At 40.6% G+C, this 24,497-nt stretch overlaps 1 protein-coding gene across 1 annotated transcript in view; it reads right to left on the bottom strand.

Moving 5' to 3' along the window:
* The window catches only part of LOC147616885 (uncharacterized), a 43,572-nt gene extending 33,610 nt beyond the window's left edge, over positions 1 to 9,962 (bottom strand). The window contains exon 1 of the mRNA XM_086776528.1: positions 9,518 to 9,962. Within this exon, the coding sequence (XP_086632654.1) occupies positions 9,518 to 9,841 (324 nt within the window). The 5' untranslated portion in view covers positions 9,842 to 9,962. The remainder of the gene's footprint in view (positions 1 to 9,517) is intronic.
* Between the last annotated feature and the right edge of the window lie 14,535 nt (positions 9,963 to 24,497).

Genomic DNA, 24,497 nt, shown 5'->3' on the forward strand with positions numbered 1-24,497 from the left:
GAAGGCCTTGGCTGAACCCACCAGCCATGGAGGGGCTGTAGGACAGCCCTAGGGGCAAGCTAAAGGCAGATTTCAGGAGATACAGCCTTTGTGTGGCTGTAGGGCAGGTATGGGGCAGCCCATACAGGCTGCCCAGCCCTCATGAGGTTTGCAAAAGCACTGTCCAGCCATCCAGAAGCAGGCACATGATGCCCAACCAGTTAGGAAAAAAACGCAGCATTTTGTGATTTATTTCAGCATTAAATGCTGAAAACTGAGTCGTGGGAGTATTTTATGCTGGCCGCCTGAGTTAGAACTGGCCGACTGCTCTAGCTGGAGTAGTATAAATAGGAGAGTCCATAATCCCAATTGTTCATCTCATTTCTCACCAAGAGCTCAAGCATAAAGAGGCTAGACAAGCCAAGAAGGTGCTAAGCAAAGGGGTGAAGGACTCCAAGTCAAGGGCAGGGAATTTCCAGCCAAGAAAGGTCAAGGATTTCTGTATTTTCTTTCAGATTTACATCATTCTAATAAAGCAAATACACCATCCATGGTGGGGGCCCTACAGAGGTATTTGGGACCCAATACTGTGTCCTCTCTCTCTCTCTCTCTCTCTCTCTCTCTCTCTCTCTCTCTCTCTTTTCTGCACATCTTCATTCAGTTTGTGCGTTAATTCCGTCGCGAAAAGAGTGCTGATTTCTCAGCATTGAAGTTACCGATTCTTCTCCGAAGCTTCCTGTCATGTGCACAGTGTGTATCTACCATGTGCTACACGCACGCAAGACTAGTTTCGAGGCTTGGGGAAGCTTGGAACTAGGCAAGCTGATTGACGAGCTAAGTTAGGGAAAGACTAACGGACGGGCACCCAAGTATGGACGGGCGGGCGCCCAAGTGTGGACGCCCGATGACCGGCCAAGAGCCTATAAAAGGGTGGCCAAGGTTAGTTATTGGGATATAGAGAGTCTCGCGAGTTTGTGAGAGCTCTATGGTCTTGGAGCCTGGATCTAGTGCAGACGTGCACGTGCTTTACGCAGCCGAGGCCGACAGCAGTCTTGAGGCCCGCGAGGGCAGCTTCGTGGCGGTATGGGACGTCGCGAGGAGGAGATTGGTCGGTACGTCATCCTAGTTAGCTCAGCTTGTGGCTCGGTGGGGACAGCCAAGACTGTGGGCTCACCCACAGCTGTCATGGTTGGGAGATGAGTCAGGCCTGCACCCCCCTTGCTTGTTTGTTTGTTCGTTTGTTTGCAGGTTTCGAGTCTCGAACCAAGATCGATCACGAGGGGATCCGTGGGGATTTGATAGTGGTATCAGAGCATACCTCATGAACGAGCAAGTCGGTAGGTAGAGAAGAAGAGGTCGAAGAAAGGTATGTGTTAAAAAGCTTGCTGTTTTTTCTGTGCATACTGCTGTTTTTAGAATAGTATGTGTTTTTTCTTCATCAAAGAAACCCATGTTGATGGGGATGGTAGATGGTAGGATCGTTGCTTTGCAACAAAAAGGAAGATGGCTTTGAACTGTATAAACAGTTTCAGCAGTGAGAGAAACAGAGAAAAAAAAAAGCACGTTTGCTTTTCATGAACGATAGAGAGAGAGAGAGCAAGAGACGTGCTGGATCGCCTATTCGCTCGCAGGTTGTGCGCTGGCGGGTGATCCTGGTTGACGTGTTGTAGGCGACACTGCAGGAGGCGGCCAAGCCTGCCAAGCCGCAGCGCCCAGGCCAGCCCAAGCCTACGCAGGTGCCCCAGCCAGGCCCCTGTAGGCGGCCAGCTTTATGTTGGCAGGCGGGCCAACGCAGGTAACGGATGGCGCAGGCGCAACCTGCCATGAAGGCGCCGGCAGCACATCAGCTGACGACAGCATCCGCCGGAAGGAAAGCATGCGCCGGCAGCTTCAATCGCCAGCGTTAATCCTGGAGGGAAAAAAAAAGTTGAAAGCACACGTTTTTTTATGGGCTTTCGCTTTTTTGAGTTTAAACTTTTTTTTAAGTTTTAAAAGACCCCTCCTCCAAGGTTTCAAAAGTGGTTTTTTTTTTTTAAGAACTTAGAATCTATATATCCATATATATATATATATTAATATATATATATATATTCAAGAAAAAAAAACACAAAAGCAAAAGCAAAAGCTAAGCCTAGCTTTTGGAGATTTTGGTTTTTGGGGCTATCTTTATAAACCCCTTCCATATGATGATGGAAAGAAGATCCAGTTAGCAGCAGGTTTCATGTCCGACAAAGCTTTGCTTTGGTGGAAGGAACTCAACCCTAAGCCAACGACTTGGGCACAATTTGAAGACGTCTTCAAGAAAGAATTCCTCAAGAAAGAGGATGATTATGATGTTGTTGCCCGGTTTTCAGCTTTGACCATGACCTCGCAGCACCTCACTTATGAGGTCTACCTCTAGAAGTTTCGTGACTTGCAGATGAAAGCTACAAAGATGGATCCCACTACTCTTTTGGGGTTTTTCGTAGCTGGTTTACCAGACTCGTACCGATTAAAGGTTAAAAATAACAAATGTAAAACTTTGGACGAGGCCATTCATTCAGCTCGTATCTATGATGATACGATGGTCTCTTCCAAGTCAAAACCCGTTACCGAGCAAGGGAACAAGCATAAAAGAAAGTTCTCCGCACCTATGGCTAACACGACAGAAGGAAAGTCTTCGGACCAACCTTCGAAGAATTCCAGTTCGACACCAGCGAAGAAGAAACGACTCCTTAGGGCTTTAAAGCTCAAGAAGGAAGGACGTGTTTTATCTGCGAAGAAAAAAGACACATGCGTAACGAGTGCCCAAAGCAAAAGGGTACCAAGACAAACGCATGACCCAAGCCAAAGGCAGCTAACCAGTTGTCTTTGACAAGTACGTCAATAACTGTACTTTCTCGCCCTAGTACTTGTTCTGATTGTCTGTTCAATTCTAAAGTATTTGGCTTGCATGATCTTCTCCGAGTTTATGGAGAAGTAAATGGCCATAAGATTCACATTCTTTTAGACCCTGGCTGTCACGTAGGCTGTAACGCCTGTGACCGACGGCAGACCGGATGGCCAAGGATGTGGCCATCCGGGGTTCAGTGGGAGAGGACGCCCATGCGGAGTCATGGGCGGCCAGGCTAGTGTGGACGGCAGGCCACACACTATATAGCCTGGAGGATGAGGGGCAATCCTCATTCTTCCTCTATGGCTGGGTGGTGAGCCAGAGGCCGTCCCCTCTCGTGGTAACGCCCGTAGCGGCATTACGGATATATAACACTGGCAATTCGCATAACTTTGTTAACTACGAACTTGTGCAGAAATTGAGTCTTGATACGACACTCAGCGACCATACCTATGAGGTACGCCTACCTGCGGGAAGGCAAGTTTGGGATCGCAAGGTGGAGATGCTTCCAATCCAGATTCAGGACTACAAAGATACTCTGGAATGCTATGTAATGCATCTAGAGAATGTAGACTTGTTATTAGGGATTGAGTGGTTTAAGACTCTTAAAGTCCAGATAGATTGGTCTAGTCATATTTTTTCTTTTCAGCATAGGAACACCAACTATAGTATTTTAGGTGATTGTATTCATCCCTCTCAGGGACCTCTTGTAAATACAATTGATTTTGGAAATATAATGGATTCTTCTTTGTATACCGCTTTCCATTGTGTATTGATTCCACTTTCTTCTTTTCTCATCCCTTAAATGAATTAAGTGTGTTTGAAAGCAAAGAATTACAGAAGATACTTGATTCATTTCAAGATGTATTTCCTAAGGAACTGCCATCGGGTTTACCACCTGAACGGACAGTAAATCATCGTATTGACTTGATCCCTGGTGCTCATCCTGTCAGTATTCCACCTTATAGGATGAGCCAAGCTGAGGAAGATGAGTTGGCTAAACAACTTGAAGATTATTTGAGGATGGACCAGATCCGTCCAAGTAAATCACCTTGGGGTGCACCTGTGTTGCTTAGGAGAAAGAAGGACAATACCTGGAGAATGTGTAAAGATTACAAGAGATTGAACAAGCTGACCATTAAGAACCGTTATCCTCTCCCTAGATCAGATGACCTGATTGACCGGTTAGCAGAAGCAAAATATTTCACGAAGATAGATTTACGTATTGGCTATCACCAGATACGTATTCATGAAAGGCATGTCGAAAGAACCGCCTTTCGAACTAGGTATGGCCATTACGAGTTTCTCGTATTACCTTTTGGATTAACCAATGCTCCAGCCACTTTCCAACAAATGATAAACGATCTTTTTCGTGAACATTTGGGGAAATTTGTGGTGGTGTTCCTGGATGATATTTTGATTTATAGTCGTACTCTTGAGGATCATGTCAGACACCTCACGATTATCTTATCTATTTTAAGACAGAATCGACTATATGCTAAGTTGAGTAAATGTGAGTTCTTTATGACCGACATCATTTACTTGGGACACAAGATCACTCGAGATGGATTGAGCATTGACTATGACCGAGTTCAAAAAGTTCTGGACTGGCCTATACCGCGAACAGTGAAACAACTTCTTTCTTTTCTCGGTTTTGTTGTTTTTCTTCGGGAATCTGTACGGGAGTACTCTCAGCTCACACTACCGATGACCGACTTATTGAAAGATCGTGGACGTAAGTCAAATCAGCCTATCCCTTGGAATAACGATTTGGATATAGCCTTCAGACTTTTGAAAGATAAAGTCAAGGAAGCACCTATCTTAGCATTACCCGATCCTAGTCGGCCTTATGTTCTTGAAACTGATACTAGTGACTATGCTATTGGGGCTGCTTTATTTCAAGATGGTAGACCGGTTGCTTTTGAAAGTAAAAAGCTAGACGACACTCAATCTCGTTGGCCAACCCTTGAGAAGGAGCTTTATGCTGTGATTCATGCTCTCAAGGTTTGGAGACATTATTTATATGGCTCCAAGTTTGTAGTATTGACTGATCATCAGTCAATCAAGTATGTGTGATGCGGATGATTTGAGAGACAGGAAAGCTCGTTGGACAGAGTTAATGCAAGATTTTGATTTTGAGATCCGTTATCGGAAAGGGTCCATGAATAGTATTGCAGATGCGTTTAGTCGAATTCGAGAGGTGGATACTTTGTCGTTCACCGAGATTTCTACTGACTTATTTCAGTCATTGAGAGGGCTTTGCAGGACTGATAGTTATTTGGTCCATTTTGCCAGAAGATCCAGGACGGGAGCTCATTGATTGACCAAGACTCGATGACTGAGCAGTCTAATATTCGGGCTGCAGGAGGCCAGTGGATGATTCGGAATAGTTTATTATTCCGTAATGACAAAATTTGTGTACCACAGATCCCGGACATTAGGTCCAAGATTCTTAAGGAGTGTCACGACGCCCCTTCTGCTAGACACCCTGGGGTACACAGGACGCTATCATTAGTGAAACACACTTTTTATTGGCCGAAGATCAAAGGGTATGTAGAAGATTATGTTCTCAAGTGTCAAATTTGTCGGGCAAATAAAGCTGAACGCTTTAGACAGGCTGGGTTGTTGCATCCTTTGCAAATCCCAGCTAATAAATGGGAAAGTATTTCCATGGATTTTATTACCGGATTGCCACGAACACATCAAGGCCATGATTCTATTTGGGTTGTGGTAGATCGCTTGACAAAAATGGCTAGATTGTTACCGAACCGGAAGACTATTATAGCTACGCAATTAGCACGGCAGTTTATCGAGCAATTGTTTAGACTATACGGGTTACCGCAGGACATAGTCAGTGATAGGGACTCTAAGTTTACAAGTAACTTTTGGAAACTTGTTTTTGAGAAGTTGGAAACAACTTTGAATTTGAGTTCCTCAGATCATCCTCAATCTAATGGCCAGACTGAAAGAGTGAATCAGATTTTCGAGGATATGCTTCGAGCATATGTATCCAAAAGACAGAGTTCATGGGAGAATTAGAATATAACAGTACTAAGCATACGAGTACAGGGTTTAGTCCTTTCATGCTTATGTATGGTTTTCAACCTAGATGACCTGTTACAGTAGGATTCTCAGGACTTCAGCATGATGCAGCACGTAATTTTTTGCAAGATATGCAAGAAATGTTACAAGTTGCGAAGGAATCTATTAGAAGTGCTCAAGACCGAGACAGGTTTTATTCTAATAGACATCGTTCACCCAGAGAGTTCTCTGAAGGAACGATGGTATATTTGCGAGTTCCGAAAGATTCCGAGACTTTACGGACAGGTCGATCTCCAAAATTATCCCCTAGATATTGTGGACCATTTCGTGTTACACGATGGATTAGTTCAGTTGCATATGAATTGGATTTGCCTTCTCATGTGAAAGTTCATCCTGTATTTCATGTCAGTAGACTTAAGGAAATACTGGGTGGAGCAGATCAGTTAGTTACTCCTCAAGAAATTATAGATGTCGAGGACATGACATTTGTTCCGCACGAACCTAAAAAGATTCTTGGATTTCGTAAACGAAGATTGCGTAATACGCTTATCACGGAATACAAGATCAAGTGAAGGATCGTGTTGAGGAGGACGCTACATGGGAGACATTGACTACTCTTCAGAGAGATTACCCTGGCTTTTTAGTGAGCTCAGGAGTGAGCTCTTAGAGAAAGGGGAGTATGTCATGTGCACAGTGTGTATCTACCATGTGCTACACGCACGCAAGACTAGTTTCGAGGCTTGGGGAAGCTTGGAACTAGGCAAGCTGATTGACGAGCTGAGTTAGGGAAATACTAACGGGCGGGCACCCAAGTATGGACGGGCGGGCGCCCAAGTGTGGACGCCCGATGACCGGCCAAGAGCCTATAAAAGGGTGGCCAAGGTTAGTTATTGGGATATAGAGAGTCTCGCGAGTTTGTGAGAGCTCTATGGTCTTGGAGCCTGGATCTAGTGCAGACGTGCACTTGCTTTACGCAGCCGAGGCCGACAGCAGTCTTGAGACCCGCGAGGGCAGCTTCGTGGCGGTATGGGACATCGCGAGGAGGAGATTGGTCGGTACGTCATCCTAGTTAGCTCAGCTCGTGGCTCGGTGGGGACAGCCAAGACTGTGGGCTCACCCACGGCTGTCATGGTTGGGAGGTGAGTTAGGCCTGCACCCCCCTTGCTTGTTTGTTTGTTCATTTGTTTGCAGGTTTCGAGTCTCGAACCAAGATCGATCACAAGGGGATCCGTGGGGATTTGACACTTCCGCATGTTACAGCTCAAAATTCGGCAATCTTTCACGACGAATATAACGCACAAAACTGAAGTAGATATGCAAAAAATAGAGAGAGAGAGAGAGAGAGAGAGAGAGAGAGAGATGGGGAGAAGAGGACACAATATTGGGTCCCAAATACCCTCTGTAGGGCCCCCACCACGAATGGTATATTTGCTTTATTAGAATGATGAAAATCTGAAAATAAAGACTGAAATCTTGACCTGCAATGTTCACCTCGGTAGGAGCACTCCCTTGGCTGTCCCGGCCCTTGGAACACGTCCACCCGTTGTGAATATATGAGATGGAGGACTGAATTCCAACATTGAGTTTATATACCCCCTACTGCATCCAGTCGACCAGTTCTACATGCAGCAAATCCTCACGACTTGCTAAAAGGCATTAAATGCTAATAAATCTGATCATTTTCACACACATGAAGTGGCTGGCCACCAAGCACACCTGCTGGACTGCTGGACAGCCTGTGTGCTGGCTGTGTGGGCTGCCCCACACCTGGCCGAGAGGCTGTCCAGGGCCTGGGGTCCTATCGGCTGCCTGTCCAGAGGCCCTAGGGCTGGCCGACAGCCCTTCCAGCCCAAGCCATGGCTGGTGGGCACAGCCTAGGCCCTCTTGGCCCCTTGGGGTTGGTTCCATGCCCAATGAAAGAGCTCTAAGCTTTGATATGGGGTAACCCTATGGGCTGGCCCCTTCTCTACATGCAAACCTACATGCCTACAAAAGTCTAGCATTAGTTGCAAACCAGATACACAAAACATCTGACACCAGAGGGAGACTCACAGCACGGACTGGCACTGCCTCATGTGTAGGACAATGCACACCTGACCTAAGACGCATAGAGTGGAACCCTGGCTCACTCGTCCCGGATTGGGCTCACATTGGACCAATTTCTGCACCTTCTTGTTCAGATATGTCCACGTGGCATCAAAGTGCGGGATGCACGTGACAGGCACCATGAGTCTATAGCCCCTGCACCCCTGGCTACCCCAGTCCCCCATATGTCCACATGGCATCTAAGTGCGGGATGCACATGACAGGCACCATGAGTCTATAGCCCTTGCACCCCTAGCTACCTGAGCTAGTTTGGGTTTATAGACAGGTTGACAAACGTGCACCCACTCCTTGATCATGGGAGATCCCATTATGGTGGGACAGATGCGGATGTTGATAATGCGATCACCCGCATGAGGAGCGTCAGCTACACACTGTGTAACGCCATGTTGCTCATGCTTTGGCACACCCATAGAGTTCCCACTCTTAGGCCCCATACATTACAGCTTCCATTCGGAGGAAATTCTGGCAGAGACTAGCACTCGTGCAGGAGAAGCCCGGTATCCTACTTCCTCTAGCTATTTCTACGCGGTGGGTTGCCCACCAACTAGTACAGATCTTATTTTACCATTGACTCCTCTTGTCCTAGATGCCCAGCAGCCCCCAGCTCCATCCGAGACTGTGTCATTGCTTATGGGAGTGCAAGAGGAGCACAGAGGATCTAGGTAGCTCTTGGGCAAATTGAGGAGTGATCCTATCTATATTACTTGGGGTGCTTTTGCGCATGGTTGACTTAGAGCTTCACAGGATCAGATTCTGTTATACTTTGTCAGTAGGGGCATAGCTCAAAGATGTTTGCTTGAGGATATCCCCCAATCACAATTCACAGCATGGCATATCTAAAGGGCCAGATGCTCAGAGGCCCTAGAGCGTATTCAGGTTTATGACACCTAGTGTATTTGCAGTATATGGAGTGACATCAGTCACACTTTTTTGGCCCATCTGGCCCAAATACAGGGATCTTCTAGAGCTGCACAGACAAAGCGCATCAGAGTTATGAGAGAGTGGAACCATAGTATTTTCTTCTCCTCCACTCCTATGGTGCTTTTATGGCAGCATAGAGCCCCAATTGGTTGAGATGTCCCTACTTTTTTGGTTTGAGATCTCCCTTTGTATGATTTTATTTTAGTTACTCGAAGTATCCTTTTTGGAAAAAAAAAATGTGTATGAATGAGTGCGTTGTCATGTTGTGTATCCGTGTATGTGTTATACATACGTACATAAGTATGTACAAAGTGTGCACGAGTGTATGCACTGCATACATACAGAGTGGAATGCATGTATGTATGAATGTGTGTGTGTTTACATACATGTGATGTACGTATGTAATTAAATATTATGCATGTACATACAGTATAGAATTTTACTTTTCTCAGATAAACAATCCAAACCAATAAAAAAAGAGATCCCATTTACTATTGTGTAATTTTCCCTTTCTTATCTTTTACAAATTTGATTTATTTTCAAGGAAAAAAAAAACAGATGATTTTCGATTACTCTAGGCAGGAAAGCTAAGCTTACCAAGTCCAGGAAGCTCTCGTTGATGGTGAGGAGGCTGATCTGGTCGACCTTGGGGCGGAAGAGGGAGAGCTGGCCCGAGGAGAGGTTCAGACGGTGGTCACAAGGGGAGTACTGCACCCCTTTGATGAAGAAGGAGGCATTTGTGTTGAAGGCCAGGCCAAACGTGAACCCATCGCCGACCTGCACTGTGGTGTCCTTGCAAGGGCTGGTCACTGTATTTGTATCACTCTCCGTAAACTTTATCAGATCCAGACCCCACGCAGAGCTCGCCATCAAGGCTATGGTGAAGACAAGGCAGCCTGATGTTACCATATCCATAGCCATCGCTTTGATCTCGCTGATTATACGCAAATGAGTCTACGCTAATAACTATGGCTTCGGTGTATATGTGCTATGGTGTCTTGCAAAGCGTGTGGGTTTTCAGATTTTTTAGTGCAAGTAAAATTGTGTGAACGTTTGGGTGCTTGGGTGCCTATTCACCCAAACTTATTACAGCCCGCGTATATTGGTATTAATTACAGCCCTCATTTAGTAATTACAGCCCGCTAAACGAGGGCTGTAATTAATACCCAATGCAAAGCCTTAGTGAGTAGACACCCCGGCACCTTTACAAGCGCAATGTGAAAGACACATGGCAAAACACCCTCCTCCCCTCCCTCTTTGCGCATCCTCTCTGTTGACCTCCTCCTTCCATCAACGAGCAGATGAACGGCTCACCAAGTTCACAATCACCCTTTGTTTTGCAATTAATTAATGCATGCTACCCGTGAGTAGGCATTAATTAAGGCCTCTTCTTAGACACAGAGAAAGAGCACGATGTCCTCCACATCAGTTTAGGTCTACAACGCCTGGGAAGACCCCCCTCGTAGAGCAAAGGCTGTCGTGTCATGCTACAGAGAGACCGAACCTAGTTTCATATAGGCACATACATGCCTCAGTTTCGAGGTGCGATTCCTCGCAGCATAGGCAACACACGCAAAACTTCAACACATGTTACTGCTTTCGAGAAGAGTCCAACACAGGCAGAACTCTATTTTCGATGAGGTCGAGGTTGAGATTGAGAGAGAGAGGTTAGACGAGGATCCGAGAGAGAGAAAGAAAGAATGCCATGTGCGCAAGCCACCAAAAGAGATGAGACACTTTTGCATGCAAAGGCACGTGGAACATTCCTAAACAAGAAAATTACTTCTGATTTTCTTGCCAAAAAATACCACCTATCGAACATTAACTTTATAACATGTTCTTGCTATGTGAAAGGCCTTCGACCTTAGTGAAATGGCTATCTATTAATTAATTAATTTGGAAAACATTGGTGGAGCTTATTGGTTAATGCAAATTGCAAGCCTGTACCATCAAATGAAGAGTTTTAAAACTATCAACATATATGCATGTATAACTTTATAACATGTTCTTGCTATGTGAAAGGCCTTCGACCTTAGTGAAATGACTATCTATTAAATTAATTTGGAAAACATTGGTGGAGCTTATCGGTTAATGCAAATTGCAAGCCCGTACCATCAAATAAAGAGTTTTAAAACTATCAACATATATGCATGTATACGTATATATGTATGTGTGCGCCTTAAGCTTTCGGTGTTTGTGATAATAGTGATGTGTGTTTCTATGTACATACATATACACATGTATATGTATGTATATATATCTATACATATCTAGTGCTAAGATTTTGGTGTTTGTGCTAATAGTGATGTGTGTTTCAAACCTTAGCAGATAGTGTCCCCCTATGTCTCTCCCTTACTCGTCTAACCTGGCTCTGCATCATCTCTTTGCTTGCACCCCCAGGCTTGAGTTTTGCCATGGCCACCATCAAACACACCTTGCACACAAGCTTCCCCCCTTCGCCTGTGTCACCCTCCTTGCTCCACACCTCAGCCCCAACACCCTTCCAGAGTGGACTCACATCCATAAGGACCTGAGACAAAGACACAGAGAGAGACCATACTAGACCCAAGGAGATGACACAGACCACCGCTAACCGACCTTGGCTCATAACAACTAGGACGAGAGAGAGAGAGAGAGAGAGAGAGAGAGAGAGAGAGAGAGAGAATGAAAAATATGACACCGCCCACATAGAAAAAATCCCCCTGCCAATCGACCTCCATGCGTCAAGGTCGTCCGACTTTAATCTTTCCCAATCAAACTAATTAATCAAAAAAAAAGAATTAGGCACCCATATTAATGAAGGGGTGTGTGTGTGTGTGTGTACCTAGATGAATCCAGGAACATGCCCAAGTCCACCTTATAAGAAAGTGTAATTTATAACCTCATGATAGTCATCCACAAGACAATAAACCATCAACTCATTATGCATAGTATGGACTAGATACTATGACATCCCCACTAACATCATCAGTGCCCAATAGTGGGTGTAGAACTTGGTATCAATATATGCTCCCACACACACACGCGCGCATGCGTTCGCATAAGAGCATACATTCATACAAAGGTCTGTGTACTGAGTTTATATCAGAGCTCCGGAGATACAGGGTAAACTCAGTCATAATGAAGCCTAGCACTAAGGATCATAACAAATAGAAAGAATTATTACAAAAAAAAAGGTAGTAGATAAGGCATATGCACCACTAAAGATAAAAATAATTAACACAATATCAACTGGCTGCAACTTGGACAAAAACTTCACAATGTGAAATTTGCATGTCCGCTAATACGGCATAAAGATATGCTTAGATGAATCTAGGAACATGCCCAAATTCACCTCATAAGAAAGTGCAATTTATAACCTCATGGTAGTCATCACAAGACAACAAACTATCAACTCCATCATGCATAGTATGGACTAGATACTATGACATCCCCACTAACGTCATCAATGCCCAATAGTGGGTTTAGAATATGGTATCAATATATGCTCCCACACACACACCCACGCTCACACACACATACACCTTACATTAGTTGCCTCCCTTGCTAATCTCCCTTGCTAATTTGATAAAAACATGAAGTGTTTTATATTCATATCATAATGTGAAACATCCGTACTCCAAGTGCCCAAGGCAGGCCAACGCATCATCAAAAGATATGCATAAGTTATAATAGGCACAAGTTTCTTATGGATGGGTGTCTTCTTGTAAATGGTATAAAGTGAGTGGTGTCTTTGTACTATCACTCTTATGATATAAACTTATCATGTTCTCAAGGTCACCCCACCTTTATGAACGTGAGATATAAATTCATGAATCTTTATGGTGGTAAAAAGGGGGTGTCTCATTCTTTTCAAGTCATTTAGGATTGTCCCAATAATGAGCAAAAGTTTTGGAGAAAGTTTCCTTAATGAAATATATACTTGCAAGAGCATAAAGGTCTTATGTTATAATTTGTATTTATTAAGCCCATAACTTGCAAGTTGGAATAACATGGGAACAAGGAAAAAAATAGGGTCTAATATTAGCCCAATGGATGATTCAAAGGTTTTTATACTATTTTTTATGTCCTAATTTAAATATCTTTCACAAGTATATGTCTAATTTTAGCCCAATCAAGTACTTGAGTAATAAAGGAGAAGCCATTAAAAATGTTCTTTAGTTGACTATTTAACAATCTAATAGGTTAAATGCATGCACAAAGGCCGCTTGACTGTATGTACCACATGCATGATACTTTATTTCGGCTAGAAGGTGATGTACTAGATGATGATAAGGAATGGTTTATGGTGGAGAACACTATTAAAGCTGACAAGCCACATTTATAAAGACTCCATCAAAGTTGGCACAATATACAGTGGAGTTCATGCCCCTCTTTAATAGCACCTAGGCGCCGCTTTTAATAATTGCACTTAACTAAGATCACCAAACATAGGTTACTAAGATGTCAATGCCAAGTGCTTCACATTTAAAAAGGTAAGGCCTATAAACAAGACAAATGAATGTGATTGCAAGGATATATTAGTAGAGCTAATACAAAGATATATACACGTAGTATGAATGTAACTTTTTGCTTAGTATGCTTAGTATTACTACTTTTTGCCTACTATTTAGCTTTTCTTAGATGCTATTGGAATGGCTTAGACCATTCCGTCAACCTCATGTATCGATTTTCAAGTAGGATGAGTTACAATTTTATCTGATTTTCCATGTTTACTAAGCCACAAGAATGGGAGTAGCTCATTATGCAAGTGCAATTTGTAATCAGCTATGTATTGATGTTTACTTGTACAGCTATGCTATTGCTAGTATTTCTAAATATAACTTTAATGAGTCACCTATTCAACTTCTCAACACACACACCATATATATTCGTTGTGATCTAAGGTCCTTTAGACCTTCATACATATGCACATACATGCAACACTTGTGATTTCTCCCTCAAAGGCATGATACCATCACCTTAATTTCCAATAGTTGACCAAAGTCAAGACTACTAAATAATAGAAATTAACATGAGTGTTGGATTTTTTAAACTCCTTGCCACCATTATTCCTAGCACCAAGGTGAAAATGGGACTAATGTTAAAGTCATTAATGAATAAGATTAGGTTCATGTTTCATGAGGTCCACCCTTGCACATGAGCTTCAACTACTGTATACTAAAGGTTACAAAGAAAGAGAGGACTTAGAGAATAAAAAATTTCAATGTAATAAAAAACATAAAAAAATTGTTTTGTAATAACTTCTTCTTCAATAGAGAGGCCTATTTAGTCATTAAACAAGTCAATTATGGAGGTAAAAGACCTTTACATAGTAATGAGGGAATATTTAGTCATTAAACAAGTTAATTATGGAGGTAAAAGACCTATTGGAGAAGCTGAAGCAACTTCATGCGATTTGATGATGGAAGTCATTGAGTAACCTTAGAGCGGGGAATAACTAAAATATTTGTAATATTTTTCCTAACCCTGCCAAGGATAGGAAACCCGAAGCCATGTTAGGTAGGGCCAAAATAAATCTAATCCAAGGGTCGCCCAAAGGGAGAAAATTTTGGCAAAACATTAGCTATCATTTTTCCAAAATTCACACCCTTACAAACATGCACCTTTTGGGCCCCATTTAACCCAAAAAACATAACATAAGTACTTTAGGGCCTCCAAATAGGGCAAATGATTCACCCCAATTTTCTTAAGCTGATACCATAAGAATATTATGAGTGATTGCATTGCCATCCATAGGAAGGCTACCCTTGTCCCAAAAAGTCTCTTCCACTGTAAATCTCATGAACTGTGAGCCTTCAAGACATTAATGACAACCAATTCTATTTGTCCATTGAATATTTCTACCAAAATTCACATGTAATTGTCTTTGGGGGAGACCTAGCTCAAAATCATGTTAAGAGACAATCCTTTGCACAAGATTGAATGTCATTTTAGAAGTCTAGTTGTTCACTTTGCACAAGAATGAACATCTTTTCAAAAGTCAAATTGTTCACTTGCACAAAGTTAACAATGTTGGATTTTACCAAAAATAGAATTTCCTTGTGGTTGATCCCTTGAGGACATGTGCCTTGGAAAACTAGAGTGTTCCTAAAGGGCCAAACTTCCATACGCAAGTAAAACTTATAAATGAAAATAGCGAATGGGCTTCTTTTCTTTAGTAAGTCCCACTCTCTTGCCTAGGATCCAAAGTGACTAGGATATATGCTCTTTAAAATTGGTTTACTCCATCCATCTAAAAGTTTGCATCCAAAATATCATCAAGGCTAGACATGCCCGAATTACATGTCTTTACGGTCTTCAAATCACACGTTATTTGAGCAAAAGGGCCTCCAAACAGGGCAAATGATTCACCCCACTTTTCTTAAGTTGAATACCATAAGAATACCCTAAGTGATTGCATTACCATCCATAGGAAGGCTACCCTTGCCCCAAGAAGTCTCTTCCACTATAAATCTTATGACAGTGATCCTTTAAAACATAAATGACAACCAATTCTATTTGTACATTGAATATTGCTACCAAAATTCACACGTAACCATGATTGTGGGAGAGCTAGCTCAAAAGCATGTTAAGAGATAATCCTTTGCATAAGAATGAATGTTGTTTTAGAAGTCTAGTTGTTCACTCACACAAGAATGAACATCTTTCCATAAGTCCAAATTTCTCACTTGCACAAAGTTAACAATGATGGATTTTACCAAAAATAGAATTTCCTTGTGGTTTATCCCTTGAGGACATATGCCTTGGAAAACTAGAGTGTTCCTAAAGGGCAAAACTTCCATAAGCAAGAAAAATTATACATGAAAATAGAGAAGGGGTTTCTTTTCCTCAGTAAGCTCCACTCTCTTACCTAGGATCCAAAGTGACCAGGATATATGCTCTTTAAAATTGGTTCACCCCATCTAAACATTTGCATCCAAAAGATCCTCAAGGCTGTACATGCCTAAATTGCATGCCAAAAATCCTCTTTGCTTGTCTTGCATCTTGGACACCTCCCAAAAGGTATGTTTTTTATTTGTACTTTACATTCCATAGGAAGGACCCCACCTGCACCCTCTAATAAGAAAGTTCATGGAATGAGTAGGCATATTTGACTTCCATATTCCTAAGCTTCTAATCTTCCGACATTCCTTACTTCCATATTCTTAAGCACCTAAACTTCCAACATTCCTTACTTCCATATTCCTAAGCACCTAACATTCCAAAATTCCTATGCACCTAACCTTCCAGCATTCATTACTTCCATTCACCCTCCAGATTCATTACTTCCATATTCCTAAGCACCTAACATTTCAAAATTCCTATGCACCTAACATTTCAAAATTCCTATGCACCTAGCCTTCCAACATTCATTACTTCCATTCACCCTCCATAGCTCATTAAGGTTCATGAAATCCTTTTGTTGACCCAATAAGAGCATATAGACTGTTACAATTGAAGGGGCAAAAAGGGGGGACTAACAAGCCTTTAAATTGTATTATTAAGAGTGATTAGAGCTAATTGTAAGGTAGATTTATCAAAATTTGAGCTATCATACATAATTGTCAATTGTTTTTAAGTCTCTCAACCCTTTAGTAATTTGAAAAATTCACCAATGTTGTACTTTGGAGCCTACGGGTATGTGTTGTTGTAACTACTTAAGTTATGAGTGAGAGCTTTTGATTTTTCCCTCCATCCAGTGGAGGAGTATATCCATCGAATCCTGGTGAACCTATTTTACTTCCTATGCATGTGAGTGCACGTCTCTCTTACCCTGGTTCATGGCTTGGTTTAGCTTTTCCTCCTTGGTGGATGACATTGGTGGTGGTGCTCTCTCTTGGTGGTTACTTGGTTGAACTTGCTTCTTTTTCCAGATCAACTTTGTTGCTTCCTTAGCACTTGATTTAGCTGGGACTTGGTCCTATCTGTGCTTATGCAGAATTAGGTTTTGGATTTGTTTTTGGTACCCATACCATTTCATTTCATTGATAATAGCCTTGTGCCACTAGTAAGTCTTTTCGGATCCACCACTATTGAATGCTGAGTTGCATACGGGCTTGCCTGGAATATAGCTTCCTGTCCTTGTCTGGCTTTCCTTGTCTCTTGCTTGTAGCATGTGTTTTTTGATTTGTTCCCCATGAGGCTTTTTCTATCTCATAGTATCCTTGTGCTTGAAGCTGGGCCTTGGGAACCCATTATTTTTTGCATGGATACTTTTGCTACCTTTGCTTTGGTTCTCTTGAAGAGGGATGACCTTTCGATGTGGATGCTTGTTTTGTTAAGCAATCTATTTTTCGTGGCATTGGAGATTCCATGTTGTATGCCATTTCTTATTTCCCCTTATTCAATGGACACCATAATGGCACGACGATGATGTCTTTGCCATCATTGAGTTGTACTTCTCATTTTGCCCATTGGATGTGGCAGTTGTTGCCGGTGCATATCTAGGATCGTCCAAGAAGCATTTCCTCTTACATGGTTTCTGTAGGCATAACAAACACCTTCCTCTTACATGGTTTCTGTAGGCATAACAGACACCTTCCGACCAAGCGATTATTTCTGATTGAGATGTTTATATTCAGAAGTCTTATTGTATGTGTAGCTCATGGATGTACTCTGTGAACCTGTGCATTAGTTGCCTCTAGGGGGGGTTCGTTTAAGGCTACCCATGTCTCATAGGAAATCAAGTTATGACTTGACCCCGTATCAATTAGTGCGATGCTTGTTGTGTGACCCTCCTTTGTAGATCATGTAGGTTCAATATCCAAGTCATCCTTGTCAAGAAAGGTGAGTGAAGCCATGTTGATGTGTAGTGTTCTCCCTTGGAGTCTTTGTTTTGCGTTGGCTTCCCTTGCCTTGGATTCCTCTTGAGCTTGTTTGATCTTTTCCTTGACTAGCTCCTTCTTTTGTTTTAGGAGATGCTCTTGTGTGAGCATTTCATGGGTCAGGGGTCCATAATATTTATTAAGTTTGCTTCTGTTGATATACCCTTCCATTTCTACCCCTTCAATAGTTTCAATTTGGACTGCCCCTTGAGGGGTGATTTCGAACACTCTAAAAGGCCCTAACTCTTCGTATTTTAGTTTCTTTTTCTTGGTGCTTCCCACACCATACATGAGGAAGAGATCCCCCGTTTTTAGTTCTTTGTGTTTCAAGTTATGGTCAAACCAGTGTTTTCTCTGTAGTTTTTTGACCATAAGCCCATGCGAGGCAATCAGCCGGGTTTCATCGAGTTTCTCCAAGTCAATCAACCTCTCGACTAACACATTTTCAGTGAGCCTTTCCTGTACGGCAATTCACTGGCTTGGAACTAGGAATTACATAGGCATTACCACATCAATGCCATAAGCTAGATGAAAGGGAGTGTATCTCATCGCTACCTTATATGATGTGCGATAGGCCCATAGTGTTGTAGTAGTCAGCTTGTGTTCCCAATTTGTGTGACTGGCTTCCATGGTTTTAGTCAAGATAGCACATAAAATCTTGTTTGTGCTCTCTACCTAGTCATTTTCTTATGGGTAATAGGGTGATGATTTGCAATGGACTACAAGGAATCTTGTTTGTGCTCTCTACCTAGTCATTTTCTTATGGGTAATAAGGTGATGATTTGCAATGGACTACAAGGAATCTTGTAATGGACTACAAGGTGATGATTTGCAATGGACTACAAGGAATCTTGTAAGTAATTGTTCAATCACCTCATCAATGAAATGTGAACCATGGTCATTGACTAATTCAAGTGGGCACCAAAATCTGGAAATAATCTGTTCATATAAGAACTTGGCCATATTCCAAGCATTAACTCTTTTAAAGGCTCTCGACTTTGCCCACTTAGTGAAATAATCTCTAGGCACAACAATACACAATGGGCTTGTGTGATGGATGCGCTGCTGGACTAAAGGGTCCAACAAAATCAATACTCCATTTCTTAAAGGGTTGTCTCTCACAATCACATGGGTGAGTGGCATCTTGTCCTTTTTTTATGGAATAGCTAATCGTTAGCATTCCTCACATCTCTTTATCAATTATATGGCTTCCTCGAATAACGTAGGCCACCATAGTCCCGCTTGAAGCACTTTACGTGCTGTAACTTCTCCCATGAAATGTCCTTCGGCTATTCTTGCGTGTGCTTCTTCTAAGATCGTGACAAACTCATCTTCTCATACACATGTCTTAAGGATATCATCCTTGCCTAGCTTATATAATTATCCAGCAATCAATTGATAAGGTGTGGCCAGCTCAATAAGCCGACACATCTTATCTTTGTTCAAGGGTTAATCTTGTGGGAACCCATGAACTAGATAGTCAGATATTTCCTCACTCCACTTAGGCACCATTAGCCCGCTTTTGGAAGCTCCACTCCTCTAATCTCCATCTCCACGCTGTCACCACAGAGTCGCTCTCACCACAATGCAAGGCAATCTACGTCTCACTCTTACACATGCATAGAAGAGGAACATGTACTAGAGTACACTCTCACTATCTCTCTCTCTCACTCTCACTCACAAGACAAAGCAAGAGCTCTCATATCACAAAGGGGGATTGTGTCCTTTCATTATGAGAATTTGCTTTTATACAATTGGCCCTTATTCATACTCAGGCACCCAAAACTTACTAACTAAGGCCTTGGGTGGCCAGTATCTCAAAATGTACAACTTTTATAGTGCCTTTACATAACACTTATTAATGTTCTCAATTGGAGGAGCATCTTTGTTAATCCAAAATGGGATTAACATCCGCTATTACTTCTTTTCCAATGACATTGTTTTCGTCCTCTTCGCGAAAACAAACTCGGGAAACCTTTTCTTCAGTGTAGCTACTCTTTCCCAAGTTGATCCTTCTTTTGGTCTATGTTTCTACTTTACTAAACATTCTTTAAACGCAGAATGTATAGTTTTCTTTTCTCAATATTTGAGAATATTTTCAGGCTCATGTGGAAGAATAGGTGGTTCTATAAAAATCCACTATTGCTTCTTTTTCAATGACATTGTCATTGTTTCCCATCTTGTGTTTTAGTCTACTAACATGAAACACAGGATGTACTCTTCATGTAAAGCTACCTTGTAAGCTACACTTCCAGTTTTTTTAAGTACCCATTATCGATGGAAAAAAAGTTCCAACGATCTTTTTCACTTATTGACCCTTCTTTTCTTTTGAACCACTATCTTTTTTAAGTGACACCCTTATATCACTAGGAGTTGCATTTTCTTTCTCTCTATTTGAGAGTTGTCTTTTTTAATCAAGTAATTCCAAACTACTTTAATAGCTAGGGTCATTAGCACATTTTTCTTTTAAGTGAGCCATCAATTCACTTTCTAGTTAAGTAAAACCTAACTCATTTATCATGGGTGAGCATATGCCCATGGCATTAAATTTTCATTTTCTATATCTAATTTAAAAATCAAACTCTTGTAGGATTTCAGCCCATCTAGCCTTCCTACCTCTTAACTCCTTTTGAGTATTTAACCATTTAAGACTTTCATAGTCACACAATACTTCAAAATTGGCACCATACAAATAATGAGGCCACTTCTTAAGAGCACGCACAATTGCAAATAGTTATTTTTCATAAGTTGAATAGTTACTTTGAGCTTTGTCCAATGTTTTACTTTCAAATGCAACTAGCCTTCTCTTCTGCAATAATATTGCTCCTACAACAAAATTACTAGCATTCGTTTTCAATACAAATGGTTTATTTGGATCCACTAATTACAAAATAGGAAAGTAGTTGTTGCTATTTTTAATTTTTCAAAACTAGTTTTGTTTTCCTTTTTCTTTAAGCTGATTCGTCATTGGAACAGCTATCTTAGAATAATTCCTTATAAACTTTCGTCGATAGAACCCTCCAAGTCCTAAAAAGGTTTATAATATATCTATGTTGGATGGGACCTTCCATCTTAATACAGCTTCAACTTTATGGGGATCTATACAAATCCCTTCCTCGGACATCATGAGAAAAACAATTGGGATGAGTATCTTCTATTATTAGAATTTGCTTATAATAGAGCTAAACATTCTACTACCGGTTTTAGTCCATTCATGCTAATGTATGGATTTCAACCTAGAGCACCCATAGTAGTTGGGTTACAAAAAGAAAAATTGCAGAGTGTAAAAGACTTTCTCAAAGACATGCAAGACATGCTAAACATTGCAAGAAGCATTGTTAAGAGAGTGCAAGATCATTCTATTAGTTATAAGAAAGGTAAAACAAGACCAATTAATTTTGAGGAAGGTGATTCAGTTTATGTAAAAGTTTTTGAAAAGTCCGAAACTTTAAAATGAGTAAAAGTTCTAAAGTTAAGTCCAAGGTATTGTGGACCTTATACAATACTTAAAAACATTAGAAGTCTAGCTTACAAGGCAGCTTTATCTGAAGGTTCTAGAGTACATCCTGTCTTTTATATTAGTAGACTGAAATGCAAGATGGGAAACAATGACAACGTCATTGGAAAAGAAGCAATAGTGAATTTTATAGAACGACCTATTGTTCCACATAAGCTTGAAAAGATTCTCGAATATTGAGAAAAGAAAACTAGACATTTTGTGTTTAAAGAATGTTTAGTAAAGTGGAAAGATAGACGAAAAGAAGTGTCAACTTGGGAAAGAGTGGCTACACTGAAGAAAAGGTTTCCTGAGTTTGTTTTCGAGGAAAAGGAGCATTACATTGGTATTGTAAACTTTGTTTCTTGGTCATATGCTATATTTACTGGCAATCCATACAATCTGTATAAGGGTGAAAGCATGATAATGTGGTGTCCTGGACAATGGTTTACAACTGGTTGTGAAACAATGGTTTACAATGGTTTACAACTGGTTGTGAAACACTTTTATGCAGAGTTAGAGAATTAAAACATGGTTGTTTAATCTTATTTCACATTTATTATATTTAAAAGGCACTAGATAAATTGCTAAATGCATCTTATGATGATTTTCAATCCACTAATATTTGTTGTCTTCAAGTGTGGTAGCAACCTTTGCAGCTGGTAGAAAGTGTACCACCTTATCATGCTTTCACCCATAAATGATGGATAAGCATTCTAGCCAATTTTAGTGTTTTTAATTCTTTTTTAGTTGGTATAAATTGTACCAACTTGGTTAACCTATCCACTATTACCCACACTAAATCATGCCCTCTACTTGTTCAGGGTAGTCCCACTTTGAAATCCATAGAAATACTTTACCACTTACCCTCGAGTATTTGTAGTGGTTGTAATATTCCACTTACATTTAGTTTATTAACTTGGCATTTAGGGATTTTTATAACATAATTCTAGATGTCCTTCTTTAAACCTGCCTAGTAAAACTATGTTTTAACAAGTGAATAGGTTTTAGAAATTCTCGAGTGCCTCACACTTGGGTTGTCATGACATTCTAATAAAATATTCTCACGAATATTTTCTTATTTAGGTACACAAATGTGACCCAAGTATCCATTATATATTTTCTTATTTAGGTACACAAATGCGACCTTTATATAACAAATATTTTCTTATTTAGGTACACAAATGCGACCTTTACATTATCGATGGAAAATTATTTTTCACTTATTAACCCTTCTTTAAGTGATTCCTTTGAACCACTATCTTTTTAAAATGACCCTCTTATATCACTAGTAGTTGTATTGACCCTTCTTTAACTAATTCCTTTGAGCTACTATCTTTTTAAAGTGAACCTCTTATATCACTAGTAGTTGCATTAACCCTTCTTTAACTAATTCCTTTGAGCTACTATCTTTTTAAAGTGACACTCGTATATCACTAGCAGCAGAGCTGCATTTTATTTACCCTCTATTTGAGAGTTATCTTTTTTAATCAAGTAATTCTAAACTACTTGATAGCTAGGGTCATTAGCACATTTTCCTTTTAAGCGAGCCAGCAACTCACTTTCTAGTTGAGTAAAACTCAACTCATTTATCATGGGTGCTCGACTTAGAGTATATGCCCCACCAACGACATTAAATTTTTTTTTTCTCAAAACTAAATGAAATAGATATGCAAGCTTTAGAATTTAATGATTATGAGGATATGGAAATGAAGGAGATGAAAGAAAAAATCTCTAATATAGAAAACAAACTTGAGAAAATGATAGCTCTTCTTAGCTTCTTGATGGGAGGGGAAGGATTAGGAGTAAAAGAAATATCTAAAAGTAACATTAGTGAGGGAAGGGAAAAAATTATAAAAAAGGGTTGAATAAAACCATATTTGAAGAGGGTTTTAAAATAAGAGACCAGGGTATGGTATTCAAAGATTTAAGGTCACCCACTTTTACTGGAGAAGAGAAGGAGAGAAATAAATATGGGGTCCATATTTTTCTACAAAAATCACAAGATTTGCATCTTTTAAGAAATATGCTTGACCACCCCATTGAAGCTAGCATATCCTTACACCGTAAAGATTATAAGTGGTGGATGAGTTTAGTGGAGGCTAGGCAAGTTTTCGATTCTTGGAATTCATTCAAGGAATTATTCTTAAAGGAGTATCTTCCTGAAAATAAAGAAGATCAAAATTGGGAGGAGTGGGATAATAGTTCTATGGAACAAAAGAATTTAAATCTCACTCAATATATAGCTTGCTATAGAGAAACTCTAACACTAAGTAAAATGGAAAATTTCTTACAAAGTAAAGAAGATCAAAATTGGGAGGAGTGGGATAATAGTTCCATGGGATAATAGTTCTATGGAACAAAAGAATTTAAATCTCACTCAATATATAGCTTGCTATAGAGAAACTCTAACACTAAGTAAAATGGAAAATTTCTTACAAAGTAAAAAACAATGCAACACAATGACCTTACTTAGTTAGGTAATTATGAATTGTCCCTCATGATGTGAAGAATAATTTCATTGATTCTTCCTTGTTGATATTTGCTTCAATGATCCTTCAAGCTTGTCTTGTACTCCACTTGCTCCATGTAGAACTCCAAAGTATGCCCAATTTATTAGACAAAAGGTATTTTGTATGGAGAAGATTTGAGAAATTAGGGATTAGCTTATGGAAATGAATAGAAATGAGATTAAGGAGTAGAGATTAATGGGTATAAGAATAATTAGAGTTAGAAAGGAGTAGCTCAATGGAAACATGCAAGAAAAAAGAACTTGGCTCGGATACCAATGTAATGCTCTTGCATTATAAGCTTGAGGACTTGTAGGACTAGTACTTTGACTCTCCACCCAACCATCTCCCAAATAAACCCTAAACTCATGGTGATATAGGCCTAAGTGGTGCATGACCTTCCAAGTTCAACCCCCTTGATCTTTCATTGGCTAAACATTACCTTTTCATTAGCCAATGTCTCTTCAACTACCCCTAGAAGTGGGCACCCTCTTTTGTGTCCCTTAGGCTTCCATTGTGCACCATTTACTTTCTATTTTACTTTAGCTTTAATGCCTATTAGCCATTGCTTAGGTATTTCCTAGTGGAAATCCCTTGAATCTTATTTATATGCAAACCTTTTACATATAAATAGTCTTTCCTAGTCTTACCTTTTAGTGTTTCCTGTTAGTCTTATAACATTTCTTACCCCTTGAAAGAGAAGTTTTCATCCTTAAAAACAAACTCAGGAAACCTTTTCTTTAGTGTAGCTACTCTTTCCCAAG

The sequence above is a fragment of the Cibotium barometz genome, chromosome 37 (assembly GCF_041138505.1).
Source record: "Cibotium barometz isolate CiBa-2024 chromosome 37, ASM4113850v1, whole genome shotgun sequence".
In the NCBI taxonomy this organism is placed as follows: domain Eukaryota; kingdom Viridiplantae; phylum Streptophyta; class Polypodiopsida; order Cyatheales; family Cibotiaceae; genus Cibotium; species Cibotium barometz.